General features: G+C 39.0%; 1 protein-coding gene across 4 annotated transcripts in view; it reads left to right on the top strand.

Annotated features, from left to right (window-relative positions):
• CCNY (cyclin Y) overlaps positions 1-21,818 on the top strand; it is a 120,785-nt gene that overhangs the window by 65,908 nt on the left and 33,059 nt on the right. The window contains exons 2-3 of one of the 4 annotated variants that reach the window (XM_066551432.1): positions 7,604-7,678; positions 13,341-13,375. In XM_066551432.1, coding sequence (XP_066407529.1) covers positions 7,604-7,678; positions 13,341-13,375 — 110 coding nt within the window. Of the gene's footprint in view, positions 1-7,603; positions 7,679-8,968; positions 12,187-12,399; positions 12,566-13,340; positions 13,376-21,818 lie in introns of those variants that run through there. The other 3 variants (XM_066551449.1, XM_066551441.1, XM_066551460.1) reach the window with 3 other exon arrangements.

Below are 21,818 nucleotides of genomic sequence, written 5' to 3'. Positions count from 1 at the left end.
TCTGCATGAGATGGGGAGAAATAGTCTTTTCCTCTCTATTTTTCTGTGGGGAAGGCAATGAACAAGTGTTTGCATTAGTAGTTTTTTTTTTTCCTTGTCTTCTTTTATCTTTACATACCAATAAATCTTCTAAAATTAATTTTGGTCTCAGTTAAAGCAAAAACGAATAAGTGCAGTACTGGAATGTCTGAAAAACTTCCATGAGATGAGCTTGAGAGGGAAAAGATGTATTTATTGCTGTTGTTTATGTTCTAAATGTAAGGAGACATTAAACAAGAGGCTTATGTATCATGTGATGTCAGATCATTTAATTTGCTCTTGAAATGTATCTAGTTAGTTGGGAGAGACAGCTGTGTAAGGGAAAGCAAATCCGGATAAGTGGTACAAAACTAAAACTCCTGGATACAAACCTTGTGTTTCACCCTGTGGAAAGTTATATCTGTGATTTGCTTCTAGAAGAGAAAATAAATATATCTGTGCCCAAAAGAACTGCTCTGGGTTGTCACTTGGCTGACTGGTCAGGCATAACTGTACAGAAATGAGCATTATTTGCCACAGAGGGTTTCTTTTATTGATGAACTCTCTCTGCCTCCCTCAAAAACTGAGATCAGAGCAGAGCCTGGAACAGAGTCACCATGTAATTGGAACTTGCTGAGAAATGTCATGCCCCTTGTTTGCTTGGAATGGTAGACAGAGAATGCCATAGCTCCAGGGTAGCAAAGATCACATCCTAGTTTTTCCAGCAATCTAGCCAAAGCTGAAGGAGTTTATGCTTCCAGCCAATTGGCTCTTGAAAGCCTTCCAAATTCCAACTTTCTTTTCTTTTAATAATCCGTGTTAAAGTGTACTGGAACATGATCACAAACATTTGTTCTTGCGAGAATACTGCATGCAGCTGAGAGGCATCTTCATTTGTGGTAGGTCAGTTGCTGCTTAGATTAAAATTCAAGTATTGTAAAAAGTTGCTGCTGGATCTTGTGGTCTGATACTGCTGAATCTTTGTGCTTTGATAGTGTCATGTGTCAATGACGTGAGCTGAAACTTCTAGAAATGGATCTCACATCTTGGAAATTTTAGTGTAATAGCAGGTGCAGTTACTGTAACTGGACAGTGAAATCAGCCTATACAATTCAGTCTTGTTTTGGCTTGAAAGTTTTGTAAACCTCTGAACAGAAAGCACCCCAGTACTTTATTTATTAATCCCAGTGAATTATTTTAGTCACAGTGTTTGGTGCATCCCACATTTTGGAGACATTGATGTACAGAAATCTCAAATGGAAACTTTACTGCTAGATTTAGTCATAGGGCTTTCCACATGTTAAGTCATATCATACCTCTTTTGCATAAATTATGGTGCTTTAAAATAAAATCTAAGAATATGGATAATAATGGTGAGAGATAGCCTTTTTCAGGAAAATCTTGTTTCTTTGCTCTCTGATCTATTTCAGTCTTTGTTTTTAGTTTCATTTAACTAGAGACAGATGAGGGAGATCCTCTTAGCTGAGGTGTCCTTTTACCTCTTACCAGCTCCTCAGGGAATGCTAATAACATAATAATGTTTAAGGGCATATTTTCATTATTGTTCTCATGGCTAATGGCTGTTAATAGAGGAGAGCAGCCCACTAGAGTAAGAAAGTAGCAGAAAGGAAAAAGGTGTAATGAGACTTTTGGAATTTATTTCAGCATTTTTTTCTAGGTTCGGTGTTGGGGAGGCTTCTCTCCCTGTCTGTGCCTAGAGAATACAGTTTCTGTTTCTCTTCTGGAGACGGCATCAACTCATTCCTATGGGCTGGTATAGTGAGAGTAGGAGCACCAACCTCCCTCTTTCTGCCAGCTGGACCAATTTCCCCTCAGGTGCTGCTGGTGCAGAGGTGGGCCATGGGCTGGGGAGTCAGAGCTGTGCTGGTTCCCACCCACGTCAGGGCACATGGAAGGCTCTGCCTTGGACATCCCTGTGAACATTGTCCCCTTAGCACAGGTCACCTGTGCTTCCCTTTCCCTTTGCCTCTGTGGTGATTGTTTCTCTTCTGTTCTGACACACTTCCTTCCTGGAAGAGTGTAGGGCTTAGATATTACTCATGGATTGCGTTCCTGTAATGGCTCAATAAGAAACTCTGTGGTGTTTTTGTTGTTTTCCACCCACCCACTGCAGGCAGTCACTGTAGTGTCAGGCTGTGGGTGGAGAAAAGATGTCAAAGAAGTAATTTGTGTAGTGTCTGGTCAGCTCCATTTCCTCTGCAGCATGCCCTGGGCAGGTCTGTTCTTACCTTAAGTGCCTTTAAATAATTTTAAGAAACAAAGCATATGATAAGCCATTAATATGGGACACTATGTCTTTGCCAAATGGTATTGGTGGATGTGCAGGGCGGTGATAGCCTCTGGTCCCAGGGGCAAAGGGAAGGAAGGAGAGGATTTCACCAGGTTATTTCAGAATTGAGTAAGACTAAAACCAGTGATTTACTTAGCTTGGACTTTATCCTGTTATCAAACCAGCATCAGAGCTTTGGTGGTGCAAACTTACCTGACTTTCATTGTTCAAAAGGAAGGAAATAGCATCTTATTTTTCTAACAGAATAAACACATTTTCAGACCTGCTCCCTGTGCTGCAGCCCACGTGCACTGTTAGAAAAGCAGCGCCTGTGTTGGTTTTTCCTGTTTGTGTCCCGCAGGAGCTTTGATGTGAATTGCTCAGAAGTTAGTTGCTACAGCACCCATCCTTCATTCTCTTGTCATGCCCTCTCCTATCATGGTAAGACTCATGAGGTGAAGAAGCAGTTGGGTTTTTTTGTTAAAGTTTTGCCACAAAAGATTGAGTCTCATCCTTTACTGTTTTTTTTATCTTGTGTAATATATTCTAACCACAAGTTTGAAAATGTACCTCTTTCTGAAGAACTGCAGCAGAGCTTGGTGCAGTTTTAGAGAGTTTACAGATGTGCCACTGGGATTTGCTGAGCTGTTGTGCTTAATAATTTAAATATTGCTATTTCTGAAGATTTCATAGACCTTAGGCTTGAGGCCCCTGGGATCATCTGATCTGACCTGCATATGAATCATAAGAAAGTAACTTGCATAAGTTATTCTTAAATTGAGCCCAAATACTCATGCTGGACTAAAGCCCAAAGATGTTTGGCTGAAGCAATCTTCTCAAAAAGGAAAACATCAAGATAAGTTGAGTGCATGTTCCTTGGGTGTGGAGCTTCACTGCCTAATTGTTTTTTCTTTTTTATCATCCAAGGTCATAATTAAGATCTTTCTTTCTGCTTTCATTTTCCACTCTTTTTGTGTTATTGTGTGCTAGATTGGAGAGAGCATTCAGTAGTTATCAAGTTTTATGTGAAAAGCAGACACCTCATAGTTTTCCTTTTTCTTCAGCTACAGTATCAAGACTTTCAATTGAAGACATTTTCAGCAGTCTGTCACTCTTGTAGCTCACCTCTACCCTCATCTAAATTTTATTCTTACTCTTTGCTCTTTAAAAAGTGGAAGCTCAGGCTGTGTTCAGTTGGTGTTTTTTGGTTTTTTTTTTGGTCTCAGTAATGTGTTTTAAGATCTTGTTTTGAGATTTAAAATCTTGCCTGGGCTTTAGCCCAAGTCTGAAGCCAAACTGTTTCACAGTTCTCTTCTTTTTATGGCCATATTTGAATGCAGCTGCTGTAGCTTTAGGAATTAAGTTGTTCATAGTGTACAGGATCAATCTTCTTGAGGTCTTCTGGTGGTTGTCTTTAACTTCAGCACAGTTATGTACTAAATTAAGTTATATGCACTATCCTTTTTTTTCTCACAGTGGTTTTATTTTGATGTGATGCATCAAAATGGCCATTACAAAAATTGTCAATATGGCTGCTGCTAAGCAAATAAGAGAATGCAGTCTGAAGTATTTTTGCTGTGTTTGTAACTGGTTTTGTCCAAATCCTTCAAAATTGTGTGAATTCTGTTAGACGCGTGATCTCTTATTTGAAGTGTGCGTGAGTCTGACTTTCCCTTGGTTAACCAAAAATTAGGCTTCATTTAAATATGCAACTATCAGCCAATCTATAGATATAGATATGTGCCTGTGTACGTGTATTTAAGGACACAAACCTTTGGTTCATAATCTTCAGAAGACAAAAGCCTTGAAATTTTCATGGGGTACAAGACTGTTGAGCTGTTTACAGGATGTGCATAATTTAACAGTCCTTTAGTAATGAAAAAAAAAAACAAACCAAAACCAACTTGGAAAAGATATAGAAAAACATTCCAATTCTTTTTTTCAGAAAACAAAGCTACAGTGAAAGATTTGGACTATCTGTGAGACCATGGCTTTTTGTATTTTGCAATGCTGGATAACTGTTGGAAGAAGTACCCACTGTTATTCTTTCATTTGAAGGCTGTGATGAGTTGCAGAGTAATGAAGAACATTTTTGTGCAGGTTTTGAGACTTAAAATTCTGGCTCTCATTTTCCTCTTTTCTGATTAGTAGACTATTGCTTGTCTGAGTTTAAATCTCTTTTTTATCTTTTACTGTTTCATAACAAAATGGGTAAACCTTTCCTATTATGACTGGTTTTCATGGTGCTTTTCAATTACTAAAGAAAGAACTAGTAATAACTAAATAACTAAAGAAAGAACTAGTAATAACACAAAAGCAATATGAATATCCTATTTTCTTTAGGATGGAGTTGACCTTTTTACAGATAATGCTCTTTGTGATGAGTTACTAGCTTTAGATATTTGTGTATCATTTGATCTTTCTCCTTTTGTAGTGACGAATCTGTCAGGATTTGTTGTCATATTCAGAAAGACATTTGTTTTCAAGTTGCACAATGAATTAAGTCATCTAAGAACCACCAGAGACTGAAATCTTACATGTTGTGAATCCATTCTAATGCTCCAGGGTGCCAGCAGTGGTGCTCTGGAGTGATGCGGTGCCACAAGTGGGATGCTTGGATTTGCCTAACCCTTTTTCCTGGAGGAAATGGGATTGGCCCAGTTGCAGGTGCACACCAAGCAGTGCTTGCTTCTGCCTGCAGGACCTGTGCTGTTCATCAGAGGGGTGTGGGGAGCCAGCCCCTCTCAGCAGCATCTATCCCCTTCTGCCACGTTGTGCAGGTAAATCAGGCTTTGCCTTTGCCCATACCCATGTTCTCCTCCTCTGAGTTCTGTGCAGGCAGTTTGAGAAGGACAGATGGATGTGTTTGGTCGTTGCTGTTGCTGGGGAGGATGTGAGAGAAGGGATGTGGAGAGAGGAGGCTGTGTGCTGCTCTCTGGGGTTCAGTGGTGGGAAGGAGCCACAGTTGCTCCCTGGCTGTGGACCATTGGCTCTGCCAAGATAATTAAAAATGTCTGGACTGTTCTCTGCAGCTGCTGAGATGGGGTTTTGCTGGCCTTCTTTCAGCTCCTGTCAGAAGAATAACAGTTTATCTAAGAGACAGTGCTTTTTGGTAGTTCATGCTTTTTCCAGACAGACTTTTAAGTCCTCTGTTGGTTTACTGCTTCTGCAAAATAGCACCTTGTAACACAGGCATTTTTGGGAGATGCAACTTGACTGTAAGATGTGGCAATTGGTTTTTCTTTCTTTCAGCCCTGCAAACAAACTGTGAGCCTGTACCAGGTTGTTATTTTTGCTCAAGCAGATGATTTTTTAGGCTTGAAGGAAAGAGTTGCTTTTTCTGTATTTTGCAAGCTGGATTCAGTTTTGTGTTCCTGATCCTATTTTTTTTGACTGAATTTGCACTTCTGTACTTTGAAATGGTTGCAGAAAAAAATATCTGTAGTGCTTTAAACAAGAAAGGGCTCTTTTTTTTTTCTGGTGGTGTATTGTGCTGATGAAAGATGAAGAGGTTGACAAAAGATAATATTGCATTTTTGATATTTTGGGTTTTTAAGTGCTGATTACTTTTCATGTAAGGAAAAGCATCTTGAATTCAGCTTAACAGAAAAACCATCCTGAAATGGAAAACAGTCTATACCAGCATTGTCCATGTCAGTGGATGATTATTTTTTTCTTCTATATGTCTAAAGATGATGCATAGAGTAACATGAAAACATTCTGGTTCATAGTCCCTTGAAGTCAGAACTCCTAACATAAGATGACATTCTTAGGATTTTCTCCAAACTTGTCTGTGATTTCTGGGACAATCAAAATAGCTTTCCCTTGAAATCCCTAGATTCCCTTTCCTTTGTGGCATGGATGATAATGATAATAGTAATGAGAAGACCATTTGCAACTGAGAAGTTGCACTTCTGCCTTCTCAGGTCTTTCTTGTCGAAAGATCAAATATTTTCCAGAAGTTGTGCTCAGGTTTCCAGCAGCATGTCAGGCTGCTCATCTCATGGGCTACAGAGTGCAGGGAGGTGAAAAGGAAACCAAGAGAGCATAAAATGGAAAAATACAAATAGAAGGTACATTTGTAAAGAGGTGTGTGGTAAGGAGAAAAATGCAGGGAAGTGCAAGACCTAGTAAATTATTAAATAGAAGGGCAAGGAGAGCAGGGAAAGGAAAAGCTACAGGGAAAGCTGTAGACAGAAGAACTTGACCCTGGAGCAAAATGACTTTGTTTTCTTTTCCTAAGACCTGGGGCTTAATTTCCAGTTTTACTGAGCTTTCACAAGGATATGAAAGGGGAATGAGAGAATTGTAGAAATGCTGGGATAATCACAGAAGATAATATCAGTGCTCCTATGTAGTCTCACATAAATGCCTGTTTAAAATGCAAGACAAGGTGCATTTGGAGATAGAGACAATCTAAGAGAGCTTGGGTTGAGAAAGCCACCCTGGGGGAGCAAGGAAATGCTAAAAAATTCTGTACTATTTTAGTAGCATGTTTTCCAGTGGATACAGGTGTGTAAGCTTTAGCAAATGTGTAGTAGAGTGGAATTTGGGGGTAAATAAATTGAATTGAGTTTAACGTTGATAAGGAAAATCATTCATAGAAGTTTCTATAATGTATTATAGATTTGAATTTGTAACTGGTAAATATCTTTCAGGACTAGTTTGGGTTTTTTGGGGGGTTTTTGAGTTCTTTATTGTAGTTGTGGGGGTTTTTTGGTTTTTTTGTTTTTTTTTTTTTTAATTGTTACAGCAAAGAGTGTTAATCTGTGCAAGTGCCATGTTTTTCTAATCTTGATCACATAAAACACTCTGGCCTAGATTTTACTTGTTTACATTCAGTATCAATAACTACTTTTTTTTTAATCACGTCCAATCTTGGAAACCTGTCTATATGTAGAGGGGTTGTGCATTTGTTTGTAGTACTTAATTCTTCAATAATTGCATATAACACGCTGTGTTCCTGTGCCAAGCTGTGGCTTTGGGGCATGGTAGGAAGAAAGGGATGGTAAATAGGAAATTCCTGACTTCTTGTATACCAGCTACTTTATCTGTTTTAATCCAAAAGCAGCCCTTAGAATTGAAGTCTAATCCCAAAGCTGTATTGATGTAAATGATTTGTGTGCCAAAAAGAACCACTTGTGCAAAGAAGGATAAAAAAGTGGGCCTCAAGATGGATTCTGTTTTACAGTAGCTGCTTAAGTATGTAAACTTGGTGTTACTAAAAAGAATGAGAAGATCTGTGTCTGCCATTGAATAATCAGAAATGGTTTTTGTGCTGTTCTTTCTTTCCAGATTTGAACATGGAATTCAACCCATCAGATCATCCACGGGCCAGTACAATATTTCTCAGTAAATCACAAACAGATGGTAGGTTACTGAATTTATTACAGTAGTTATCTCTAAACCCTCTGTTAGAATGCATGTGATAGTCCTTTAATATGCAATGGCCCCCTTTCCCCCAAAAAGAGGCATTTAGAGGCATCCTGTTAGAGTTTTAAGTAGTCACATCTTCAGTTAATGGTCTTGTCAGATCAGTAGTACAAATATGGATGAAGCTTAATGTAATTATATTGTTGAAAAGTTTTCTCTAAATCCAAAATATTCTGTGTAACTTTTAAAATTTTTTAACTCTGAACATTAGGCTTCTGAAAAATGTGTAGAAAATATTTTTTTAGCGAATGCCAGTTTGTATTAGCTAAGACATTCCAGGGTTTTTCTGATATAGGTTATACTGTAAATAAGTTCAGTACTAGATTTTCTTAATCAAATAACTCCCATCCTACCCAATCATTCTGTCTTCTCCTCTTGTTATGGATTTTATATAATCATGTTTGTCTGGAGTTTTTTTTTAATACATAGACAAAATGATCTCTAAAATTAATATTGGTTAAACAAGCCTCCTGACAGAGTTAGTAGAATAGAAGCCATTTACTGTGGCTCTTTTGTTCCCTGTTGGACATGTATGATATGTTGGTTTAGAAATAAATGAATAATGGATACAAAACACATTATTTTCTAGCAGGACTTTCAAAGCAGGTCCTGCATTTCAATTCTGACTGTTCAGCATGAATTCTTTGTCCTCTTTTTTGCTGCCTATAAATGCTGCTTTTCATTTACATAGTAAATTGCAGTGTCAAACACATCACTTGAAAAATAATGTAGTTTTCACTTACTGTATATTTTTTGCTAGTTTTTGAGCATGACTAGAACAAAGAGGGATATACATTTAGACCCTAATTGAAGAGTTGATTATGTGAGTACCTCCTTTGACCTTGAGACTCTCCTTCTGAATTCAGCCCTGGTTCTTTCAATGCCTCATTATTTGGGTTTGGATCCCATTTACCATACTAATCTGGTTTGGTAGTCTGGCAAATGAATATGGCAATATTTCCATAGTTGTATTATGAGGATTGATGTCTGTTTTATGGTGAATTTGCTGTGTTTTGAAACTGTCTAATCCCATATGGATGCTACTTGTTTCTTGTTACAGCTTGTTGAAAGAGGACGAAATAAACCCAAGTTCAACAACTAAAATTTTGACCTAACCGGATGATTATTCTTATTTGTAATAGGAGCAGTTAATTTATAGCAATATGGAGTTAATTTTAAGTATTTTATAAAAATCTTTATATCCATTTTAGAGTTGGTCTATGAAGCTTTGTTCTAGTTTAAGTAATGTCAAGAACATATTTTTGAGTAAGAGCAATGAATTTGGTGAAATGTTACAGAAGTTTTATCAATGGGAGTGTAAGATCTGTTGAGCTGTCCTTGATACATTGGAAAAAATACAAAGGCTGTTTTGTTTGTATAGAAATAAAAGGATTCTGCAAACATTTATCTACTGATGTGTTGCCAAGAACTATTGTGTTCTGGTGGGACAGCTTCCAGTACTAAGGATTTTGCTTGGCTGTGCTTTGGGCCCCTTGTTGAACCAAGTGGACCGTAGGAGTTACCACATTGTTCAAGGGTGCTGCCTAACCAAAATGCAATCAAGTGCTTGGTAAGAGGAAAATCAAGGGATTTTTCAGGGCATGTGGGATTGTAATCTGACAGGTTGCTGTGGAATCTAGGGGACCCCCAAGACTTCTTCAGATGATGTAGAAGAGGAGAGCTGAGCTAGCTGTGTTGAAAACATCTAACTTGGGCGAATAACTACTCCATTACTTGAATAGTATTGGGCTGGTAAACCTTCCTGTTGACTGTAAGCTCAAATATTTCTATAGATAAGACCTGTGGACATTTAAAATGCACATTTTACAATACACAGGAAGTCAAGTGACATCTGGATTCAGGGTTTCATCCAGGATCTGGTTCTGGCTGGGAGTGTCCATCTCATGGTTTTACAAAGGGAAATGGCCAAGTCCATCGCTAGGTGCTAGAGTGACTTGCCGGGGTTAGCTTAGACAATTCCATGTTTGGCTCTCTAGTAGCCCTGTGCTCTTTGAGCCTCACTGGTAGTCTTATAGCATTCTTCTGGCAAAGCTGTGCTTGACCTGCTTGTGATCAACATGTGGGCAAAGAGCAACAAATAGAATGAGACAGGATGTGGCATCTGGGTTTATTACGTGGTCTCTAATTGTCTTTGTTCTGTGAAGCCTGGATGCTGTGCTAAGCATGTAAATTGTCCTGCCCCTCTTAGTCACTAGTCTGAATGAATCCTTAATTACCTGAACATTCAATGAATCTGCAGAAAAGTTAGTCACAATAAGTATTAATATGATTCCTAGCTAGATGAGCTTTTCTAAGTGTTTCCATCGCTTTTATGGATTTTCTAGGTACTCAATCATATGTGTGGAATTCTTCCTATTTAGGGAGCTGGTACAGAATATTGCCTGTTATGTTTATAACTTCTGTGAGTGCTTTATGCATGTTCTGCCTCATCTGCTAAGCTTGGCCAGTGAGCTGTGGGTGACTGCAAACCCATTATTTAGTGGGTTTTATTATTTAGTACTGTTTAGTGTGTGGGTGTGATTAACCCAGGGTTTCCAAACAGCACTCCAACAATGGAACTGCCTTTTCATGCAAGAAGGCAATGTTTGCTCCTCCAGGGTGCTGGTAGTGGTGTTTCCTGTCAGTGGGCTCCAGCTGCACCCCTCTAACTAACATTGGGCTTTACACGTTCAATATACTGGCTAAATTTTGCAGTATCAGTGCAACAATGGGCTTCAGGCAAAAATATTTTCAAATTGTGTTTATATAGGCAGGTAGAAGTGGAGTAAGCTGCTTTTAGTTTTTAATGTTAGCTGGGACCAGTCTTCTAAATTAAAACAGAATTGGATGAGTTGCCAACAATTATTGGGAATTCCACTTCCAAAACACAAGATGTTCCTATAATTGTAATCATCAAGAATTTTGGTTTGGATCCTGATATGATTGACATTAAAATCAGTCTATAGGAAGTCTATAAGTCTATGGCACAGTGAGAGTTCTTATTACAGCACAATGAAAAATACATATATACATGCATGTACATGCAAGATGCCTCTGTGTATATTTCCTCATTCCCTTTTAATTTCAGGGTACATTCCTCCTATTGCAAAAGCTCAACGATAACAGTTGAAAGTTTCTGTAGCAACAGGAATAGGTCATCAACTGCAGATTGAGGAAAACTGAGATAATTTGGCACAATCTCAGGCTCCACTTTGAGAGTATAACTTTGAAATTTTGTATTGTTTAAACTGCAACTCCAAATCTGTTTGGCTTCACGTCATCAAAACCCCATGCCTGAAACCCAAAATCCTGGAGTTGCAGTTAGGAGTTTATGATGCAAAATGCTGGTTCATTCTAACATGATGGTCTGGCCTGCTGCAGACCACACTGAGTTGTGTGAGCAGCAAAGCATTTTATAACTGACTGAAGGCAAGTGATGGAATTGCCTCTTTACAGTCATCTTGCCTTGTGCAATAATTGGCTTCCCCTTGTTGAAAATGGGGATTGTGATTATAAAAGAATGGTTGGGACAGAATGGGTGTCTGCTCTGCCTGACTCCCCACTGGCACGTGTTCTGGAGAGAGTTGAGCCTTACACTATGCAGAGTGAGCCAGAAGCACAGAAAGAAGCAGCTGCCTTCCTGTAATGCCTCACCTGAGAGGCCAGGCTAACTGAATTTCTGTTATATTTCTGTTATATGGGGAGGCAGGGAAAGGAGGTCAGCATGGTGCTTGCAAAGATGTGCACAAGAAGTGCTTGAGCAGGCAAAAGGGAAGGGTTTGTATAAATATGTTAACATATTCTTCTGGAGACTGGAAATAGCAAATGGGATTGAGCTGTGAGTTTATATTCTTGCTTTGGATAGTAGAGGGTTGTACCTTTATGGGGAATTGAATAAGGGATACAAATACAGAAGAAAAAATCTAAAGGGAATAAAAATCATTAAAATGGAATTTGGAGAATATGTGCCTGCTGTCTTTGTAGGATTTGAAGAACTTTGAATGAGGTATAATTATTTGTGATTAAAACTGTTAAATACTGAACTGTATTCAAAATTTCACTGTTAATAGGTGTTAACTTGGAGTTAAGCACTCTATTAGGTTTGCACACAGCTTATCAGAATTGTTTACTGCCTGTACATTGCAATATGTGATACTTTAGCTGTTCTTAGAAGTACCTACCATCATTTTATGTTCCCCTGTGTAGATGTCTTATGTGTTTTGCTGGTGATAAATGCAGTGTGTGGAACTTAAGTGTAGTGCAGTGTTTTAGCAGGAGTTCAAGCAGTTTAACAATTTACTAGATCATCAGAATTTTTCTGCTGTTCCTGTTTAATTCTATTTCTTATACAATGTCCGTAATTGTGGATTTGAGCATATTCTAAGTGACATGGCTAACATCTGTCATGTGTGATTCTCCTTTCTGCTCCCTGGGAGGAAAATTATGTAAGGATTTTTCAAAGTTTTTTCTTATTTTTTTTATTTTCATTTTATGTCTGCATTAAACACAATTATTTCACAGTATTCACACATACAGCCTTGTTTATGTGAGATTGCTTGCTTATAATAAATCACAGATTATGGCTTCTCATCCAGCAGGGAATGGACAGGCTATCCCACCATTGTGAACACTCTTATTTTGCTAAGTGCATTGGTTTGCATAGCTTTCAAATCATGATGCACCAAAGTGCATTTAATCACCTAAAGCATGAAACCATTATTATTTTAATCCTGCAGCTTGATTTATGTGGTAGTTGCCTCCAGAGTTGTATCCTAAATGCTGTGGTATTTTCACTGGAACAGAGCTCCGCAGGCTCTCTATGGGGTGAGTTAATTGGGGAAGTGCTTTAAAAAAAATGAAATAGAGTATGTATAATCAGCTGTAACAAGCATTTTCCTGACAATTAAGACTTTATATATCTATCTCCTTTTTTGTTGCTATTTACTTTCTGACTGTTTTGGCTAATTGTGGCTTTGACTTGCAACCATTGCTTGTGGTGACTGGTTCATACTCACCAAGGAAATAGATTTTCATTGTTACATCCAACATGAGTAATAGTTTCAGGCTTGTGCCTGATCATTATAGAGGGCAGTGGTGTAATCCATACGGTTTCAAGGCTTCTCTGTGGGAGTTAGTGCACAGTAAGCTGTGATGAGAATTTGCTAACTCCGTGGTGTAGCTGTTTAGGTGCTTTCATACCTGCGAAGTAGTGTAGGCCATTTTGCATCAAGGTACCTTGGATGAAGGCACTGGTGGCTCAGGAGTACCCACACAGAGAACTGGGGAAGAATGGCCAAGCCACTGCTACCTTGGACTGCAGCTTACTGCATATTAGCTTGCCCATGTGGACCAGCACCTGGTGAAGTATCCAAATGGATGAGAATTTTAACCCATCACCACGCTAGTGAGCCTAAATGCCTTTATGCATACAGATATGTTTCTTCTATGTTTGCTATATAAATATACTTGGTTAGTGCAAAAGCAATTATAATGTTGCACATAGATAGCCTCCTGTTCTTTTTATTATAAATGGTGTATAAGAAGCTTAATTGGGAAAAATAGTCATGTAATATTTCTATCATATTTTGTGTTTTTGCAGTGAGAGAAAAACGCAAGAGTCTCTATATAAACCACGTAAGTGAAAATGTCTCGCTATGCAGCTTTCTCCTTGTTGTCTATATTATAAATGAGAGTTATCAACGTGATTTCCACATTGCTGAGAGGGTGCTCTGATGCTTCACATGTTTGTTCTGCATCAGGATCCTGAAGTATAGGCCTTGACTATTGAGTTAGTGGAACAAATCTGTTGGTTTCAAGACAGTATGATGCTCACAACCAGTGTACATAGGTAACTGGTATCTGAGAAAAAGAGCTGCACACATTGGTATGATTTTTTAAATTACTACAGAAGCTCTTGAAACTTTAGATTACATTTGTATCTGAGTTTGCATTGGCAGAGAACTAAAGCATTAGATTTTACACAGTTGTTCTAAGTGTTGATGCAAGGTAAATGTGAATTGACATGTGCTACATGCTGAGTACGAAGATGGGGGTTTGATATGCTTATGTACCCTGGGCATTTTTCAATTTGGTTCTCTTCTGTTTGAATCCAATTCGCAGTGAAGCTGAGAGCAAATACCCTGTAGCCTGCTTTGGGTACAGGAGAAGGTTCTTCACCTCAGTTAGCATTGTTTGTACTGCTGAAGCACCTGGAACCAGTGTGGTTCCAAGTGTGTGAAGCCTTGTGCTGAAATATGTGGAGACATGCTTCAGTGAAATTGAGAAGGGGAAGAACTAATTTTCTACCAAATGCTGTTTGCCTTTAAGGTGAATGGGGAGAAGCTCTCAAGTTTTTCTCTATTTCATCTTTGACACTACAGCTGCTGAAATAGATATGGTTTATACCCACTTAATCTCTTTGTGCTGAAGTTGACACTTGTCTAGCTCCAGATAAACTGGATCAGGGCACAAATGCAGGTGGACTCAGCTGAATGCTAAAGTGGAGCTCCTAATTGTGATTCACTCCGGGGCTCACACCTGCAGAAAGGGAGGGAGCCATGAGGGCAGGAATGAATTGCTGTGTGGGGTGAGAGGGCAGGACTGCTGCACTTTTTTGATAGAATTGGTTGGTGTTGAGTATTTCTGAAACTACTGCATGGCTGTCAAAGTAAACTGAGATTTTCAGTTTCCCAAAAGTTAAGATTCGGAGAAGTCATGGGATACTGTGCGGCTTACAAGACCCTTAAAGCTGCCCTCACTAGGTTAGCAGATGTTCTTGGTCCTCATCTTCTATTCCCCTATAAAGCATTCCCATTTTTTATAGTGCATGTGAGAGTAGTTTGCAGAGCAGTTGTCCTGTTATAAAATTACTTGGCAAGCCAGTGTACTGGGTTCCTGTAAACTTTATCATGTCTACTCAGTACCAACCATTTCATATGTAAAAATTGTGTTGTGAGTTCTGATTCCTCCAGCAGATTAACAAAGATGACTATTACAGATGCTGCTGGAAGCATCCTAGTGCAAACTCTGGTTCAAGTGTTTTTAGATTAAGCTGGACATACCACAAAAAAGAGAAGGGCGATCATGTCACTGAGGAGTCGTGTTGTTGGGAGCTCAGTGTAGCAGCATATGCAGTTGATGTGCCAAGTGCTCTGCCTCTTCTTAATTTGTTTTGTTTTTCCCCTCACAAGTACCATTCAAAATATTGGCTGAGGTTGCAGTAGTGTAAACTTCCCTCAGTGGTTTACTGCTACCTTAAGTCTTTGTGCTTATAAAGTACTTCTGAATTACAAAGCTAAAAATAACCTTTATGAGGCTGGAGTCCTTACCATGTCTGTGTCTTTACAGGTCAGTTAAGCTTTTTAGGCAATACTCATAGATAAAAACTGTTTTTTCAGACATGTCCTGTAATACTTGAAGTTGTACATTCAGCACATCTGTAATTATTCATTCAGCACCTCCTAAGTCTTCAGTGTGTTAAACCTGATGTACAAACTGAGTGATCATTTTTGAAGGGGTAGCTGTGACTTGTTACTGGAAACTGTGTTTAGATTTTCAGACTGCAGGGAACCATCATGGTTTTTCTGGACCACCTTGTTGGAAGAAATTGAAGGAATTAGATTTAACAGTTGTATGTGACAAATGATCGTTTCTATTTACATGGTGCAATGGTTTATGATGTACTCTGTAGATTGATCAATTCTTTTCCACTGTTTCTCAGTGTGTGCTAATAGGAGTTATTGCTGCTCATCTGTTTCCCTGTTGATGTGAAGTGCTGGGTCCCCACATCTTCTCTGGAGGAAACATTTCAGAGGACAAATTCTGTAGTGTTATTGTCTTTTTTTAAGAGAACTCCTCACCATTTTGCAGCACTTTATTTTGTGGTTTTTCAATGATGTCATCTTTTTTGTTGTTGTTTTTCATGCTTATTCTCTTTTTGTGATAAATAACCAAGATGAGCAACAAAAAATTTTTATCTTTTTTGCACTATCTGCATAACTGGTTATTTTGCAGGCAGAATTGGATTTCTCCCAAGTGATATGGGGGGCTGGTTAGAAAGAGAAGTGTCAAGAAAAGCTGGGTGGTGTTTTTTTAACTGCTTGCCAAATTCTGTGTAGTAACAGATGAGAATAGTAATTTATACAAGTGTAGTTTTGAAATACTACTTATGAAAAAAAATTAGTATTGACTCTTCCTCATTTAAAAATGGACTTTCTTAGCATGATCACACCACTGTTCTTTTCCTTTCTCACTTGCTTTTGTTTGTAGGATATTTTATTTGCCTGAATAGTTTCCTGTGATCCCCAAACACAAATGGTGGGCTCCTGCTTTGATTTGTTACACTTTGTCAAGAGCTGAGAGCTGCCATGTTTCAGATTCAACTTGTCAGTAGGTGTGATGGAAGAAGCCAGCAGCTGCTCTTTTTTTTTTTTGGGGTGGAGAAAGAATGAAAGGAGGGAGTGACAGAATGCTATGGAGGAGCTGCCATCTCTCAGTCTTTCCACAGAGCCCAGGGAGACACATGACAGGCTGGGAATGATGCTGGAAGTTCCCTACCTCCCATGTACCTGACCTGTTTGCTTTCTTCCAGCCTGTTTTAATTCCTAAGCAGTTGCAGCAGACTCTGCTTCTCTTTCCTTTCTCTTTCCTTCTCTTCCTGCCTGCACTGGCAGTCACTGTTTTTTATTATTTTATGGGGTTTTTTATGCTGCCTTGGTGTGCACATGTCTTTTCATCTGCTTAGTCAAGCTGCTGAGAGGGATAAAGATGCAGACTGAGATTAGGGATGTTTCCTTTGTCAGAGAAGAGAGATTGCATCAGTGTCTCTGCCTGTACAAGGAAAGCAAGCAGGAAGACAGACATGTTTTGTGTTTTTAGAGGAGGTGGTGGAGAAAGAGTGAATCTTCTATTATTGTTGCAGTAGGTAGTTCTTTTTTTACTGTGTTTTTTGTAAAGGAAAGGAGCAGGGTGAGGGGAGAAAAAAGATTTTTCTCTTTCAAGTTTTTCTAGAAATGTTCCCTTTCAGACAAGGAGAAAATGCTTTGTTAGCCCAAGTAATTACTTCTCTTCTAGGTGACAGACACTCTTAAAATGAAGCTGTTTATGAGCAGTTTATATCCCTTATGAGCAAATAAGGGCTATTTTTCACATATGTTTCTGTAGGAAGATAAAGGGTAGGAAAAGGGAAAGAAAATAAAAGGAAATCATGTCTCACTTTGGCATATTTTTTATTCTAGCGACTCCTTGCCAGCCTTGTATCTGCATCATCCTTTCATCATTGTCTTTTTTGGGGATCTGGACATGGCTTCTGCTGCTACCTGGCAACTGGATGTTAAATTCCAGCAACCTAATACTATTTTTATCATTCCAAGTAGAAAGTTAACATCTATGTATAGACCAGAATTTTTTTTTGTCATCTTGGGGAAAAGTTACTGGGCAACCCTCCTGTCACAGCCCTGGTCTTTTTAAGTGACCCTGTAGTGATTCACATCAGGGGAAGCTTCTCCCCAGACACAGTACTGGGGACTTGCAGAGAACAGTTGGGTCTTTTGCTCTACATGTTGAGGCAAGAACAATATCCATGAGCCTTTTTGCCTGCTTCCTATGTAGCTCCCAAATGTTCTTGTCAGATTGAATAAAGAGGCTGCTCTGCTTCTCTGTTGTAAAACTACTGGACATGGGACTGATAATCAAACACTCTCAACTAGTGATTAATGGGTAAATAAGATCCATGCTGAAATGGGAATATAGTCTGAAAAGTAGTTTAATCTGTGAAAGCAAAGCACAACATAAACCATGAAATGTTGTTTTCAAGTGGACTACCTGAGGCTGGCTGTTGTAAAGGCTTATAATTGCTGTCCAAATTCTTCAAGATATTTAAATTGATGTTCCTTACTTGAAGAGAAGAACAAAATAAACTGAGAGATAGATTAGAGACTTCTCAGGTGCTCTTGAAGTTCTCCTAGAGATTGCTTAATGTGGCCTTTACTCCTCTCCATTACACAGTCACACAAAAAGCAGGTCTGGAGGGGGCCTTTATAGGCCACCTGGTCCATTTAGCAGATTTTCTACACTGATGCCATTCCTAATAGATGCAGCTTAAGATTCTTTCCAGGCATCTAGTAAGTTAAAATTAACAGGCTTTTTTTAATGGCTTACCTAAATTTACTGTTTGAAATGTGTTTTTCTAAAGTCTTCTAGTTAGCTTCTTTTCCTGTCTTCTAGGGTGAAGAATTTTACTTCTCCTGTCAGCCTCAAAGCACTAGGTTATGTGAAGTGATAAACTTTTTAATGGGGAGAAACAAAAGCTAACTTTGGAGTTAGAATGAGAACATGCAGGACAGCTCTTTTACAAGGAGCTGTGTAATACTTGCTTTGCTGGGGATGTAATAAAGTCCTTCTGAAATTGCACAACAGTAGCAATTACACACTTTGTAAATATAAGCCTTTGAGCTGATTCTAACAGTCAAGGAAATATTTAATCTTTCATGTTTGTAAAGCAGGGTGCTTTATCAGTGGTTAAATAGGGCCTGCATGTGCTGCAGAGGAGTTTACTGGTGGTTGCTGAGCCCCTCAGGAGCTCAGTGGTCTGCTGACATCATTTTCTATAGTTGACACGAGTAAGGACGAGCTTTGAGAGCCCAGAACTTGCAAGTACAGATCTAGTCTAAGCTAGGCTGGTTTTGGACATTATAAAACATTGCTGAAACATCAGCTGAGGACAAAATTGAATCATGAGGAGCAAGGGGTATTACTTAAGAGTAGTTGGACTGGATTTTTTTTTTAAATTGTACTTGTTGGCAGAGGAAGATGAACATACAATGGTGCAGTTTCCTTTTACTTTTGTTCTGGTGAATGCACCAAAAGTAGACAATTTTGCTGTATTGGCATTATGCAAGATGAAAATAAGTGCAGAGCCATGCAGAGAATTGTGTTGCATGGTTTGCTTGATTTGGGAAGTAATTTGTTGACCTGTAAAATCATGTTTCTTCTGTGAAAAATGTTGTCAAAACAAAATCATGTCCTGAAGCAACAGAAGATCCTCAAGATAGGAACCTCCCTTTTCCAAGTCAGAAGCAGTCCTGGTATTTTTGCTTACTGTTGTAATTTGGCTTTATGTGCACTTTCATGTGCCAGTTTTGCCTTTTAGCATCTTGGCCAGCCTCTACTGCCTGGAAGCTAATGGGCATGTCTGCACAGACAGGTGCAAGCAAGCCTCAGTTTTTCCAGGGGGAAAGGATTATTTAATAGGGCCTTTTAAAATCATGCACCAACTTACACCTGGTTTGTAGAAAGCAGAGAAACTACTGTCATTATGTAGTACAGAAAAACTCCAAATTGTCTTGTAATGGACAAGTGCAAAAGAACACTGGAAAAGGCTGAAGCTGCTTTGCCAAACTGGAAGCTGACTGGCTGAGGGCCAGCGCTTGTACAAAAGCTGTGTAACTTCATTAGGGGAGTGTTGTGCCCAAACAAATGAATCCTGCTGAGCATCAGGGCAGAGAGCCACCCTAGTGCTGCTGAAGAGGCCAGAGCTGGCCCTTCAGGTCAATTCTGAGTGTGGGTTTTGGGCCGTGTCCACCATCCATTCGATGTTTCTACACAAAACCCCTCTGAAGTGCCTATTTTAACAAAAGAAATAGTAACATTTCTTCTTTGCCCACAAACTTAGATTTAATTTCTAAGTCATGCTTCCTGAGAGAGATTAACTCCTTTGTTCATTCTCATTGTGAAAGAGTTAGGAATTCATTGTGATCCCTTTCAAAGCAGGTACCTAGAAGCAATTCTGCAGTGTTTGTATGATTTTGATGGCAAACCAAACCATTAGATTTCTGATAAAATGTTTTTATGTAAACTTCAAGTAAAAACCTATAGTTCAAATATCTTAAAACACTCAGGATCTGGAAGGTTGGAAAGTGTCAGGATGAAGCTGGAAGAAAATAAAGTGGTGATATTTGCTTAGTACTTTCTGTGCAAAGGAAAAACAACTGCTAGTCTCAAGAGCTAGGAGCACCTGCATTATTGGAAACTGAATCTTGATCTGTTAGGGCTTTTTCTGTAACACAGTCAAAGACTTAACAAGTTAAAAAGCAGAGTTTTCTGTTCTATATCTTTTCCTGTTAAGAAATTCCACAAAACACCTATTTCATATTCATTGTGAATAATGACTGTCAGCATTTCCTAGTGGATGTCTTGGTTGAAATGAGGAAAATAGCAGCTGCTTCTGGAGTAAAGAGCTACAAAGCCTCTCCACCAAATGTTAAAAGATTGGTCCAGAATTCATCTCAGGAGCTTGTTCAGTCTGGCTTCTTGTCTAGAAGCAGAAGCCTGTGTCTAAGCTATTCCTGGCCTATGTTTGTTTTATCTCTTCTTTACCACTTTCAGTGATGGAGATTCTATCACTGCTCAAGTTATTTGAAGTATCCCTGCTATTAGAAAAAGGTGATGACTTGGGTGTTTCTACCATTGCCTCTTCTCACACTTTCATGTACACTCTTAATTTTCCATAGTTTAACATAAAGCTACTTGTTCTTATCCCATCTACAAGGGCCATGGAGAACAACATCCTCTTCTTTGTAACTCCCTTCAACATGAATAAAGGCCATTATTTTTGCTCTGTTCCTGGAGAAAACCTTTCCAGCCTGCCAGCTGTCCCTTGTAAATCAGGTTTTCCAAATCTGACTGATGTTGCTTCTCCATCCTCCAGACTCTGAAATAAATTTATTCTTGAAATACAATGTCAAAAACTGGATGTAAAATTCCAGAAGCAGAGTGGATGGGTGCTCTACTCTGTTGTATACATGGTAACTCTATCAATTCTATTGATGTATTGCATTTTTTAAAGAAAAAAGTCCTCTGCAGGTTAATGTCAGCTGCAAATTCAATAATAAATACTTTGGTACTGTGATCCAAGTTTTTGGTCAGTATTTTATGTGGAGTTGACTGGTACCTCTGTGGAATGTCCCTTACTTCAACCTTCAAATTTCAAGTGTTCCCTAGCTGACCAGAATATAACTTTCCAAGTAGTTTCTATCTGCCATGTTTTCCTTGGTTTGCCCTTTGGGAATTTTATGTGAGATGAAGTTGGAAGTCTTGCTGAAGTTGAGAGGCATGACATCTAAAGTGTATCTTGGCTACAGCAATAGTACTGTAGCTACTGAAAATACATATCAAGTGAGTCCCACTTCATATCAGTGAGTGCTTTGAATTAGTAAATATTTGTAATAGCAGAGGTTGTCAAGGCTTCACACGTGTCCTATGCTCATTTTTACATATGAAGATTTGCAAAAGGAGGTGTCCCAGTCTGTCCTTTTCCCTGTGCCAGCCTTATGGTGGGATAGAACCATAGAAGGATCTCATTAGATAATTTGGCTAATTTCTCCAAAAGTTCTATAGTTGTTCTCAGCTCTTTTGTTTGTTTTTTTTTTTTCTTAATTGGAGTCTCTCTGACATGTCTAAATGGGAGTATTTTTGTGTTGAGCTGTGATGGATTTGAAATACAAAGGTGTGAAGCTCCTGTACAATTTTGGTCATGGACCTATCCCGTTGCAATGGCCACAGAAGGGAGTTTGTCTGTAGGACAGTACTGAATGCTGAGCTGATGCTCAGTAACCCCTTTTGTCCTGTGCAAGGATGGAGAAGGTTCCTGTGCAGCATTTTATGGGGGCTCGGAAAAGTCTGTTTGACTGAACTGTGGGACTTCAGATATCTCCCAGCTTAGTCAAGATGGAATATGAAACTGAGGGTGTTTTCCAGCAATTTGAAAGGGCAGAAAATCTGCTACCTGCTACATCATATGGCTGCAGCTGGACATCAGAGTAGGAGCTGGGGATGCTGATCTCCTGACAGGTCAGTTATTCACATGGCACAGGTGTGTGTATATTTACCCAAGGGTGTATAATTTATAATTGGCTTTATAATTGGCACCATTCTTCTGACTAGGAGAGGGGCTTCTTCCTGCCAAGTTGTTGTGAACAGAAAGTGAGGCATGAGACACCACATATTTTCCTGAGGTGTGAAAAGTTCCAAGCCTAAACAAGTGTGATGTGGGCTGAAAATCCAAGAAGAATTCTGTGAT

The sequence above is a fragment of the Molothrus aeneus genome, chromosome 1 (assembly GCF_037042795.1).
Source record: "Molothrus aeneus isolate 106 chromosome 1, BPBGC_Maene_1.0, whole genome shotgun sequence".
Classification (NCBI taxonomy): Eukaryota; Metazoa; Chordata; class Aves; order Passeriformes; family Icteridae; genus Molothrus; species Molothrus aeneus.
This window is presented reverse-complemented; position numbering and strand designations above follow the sequence as displayed.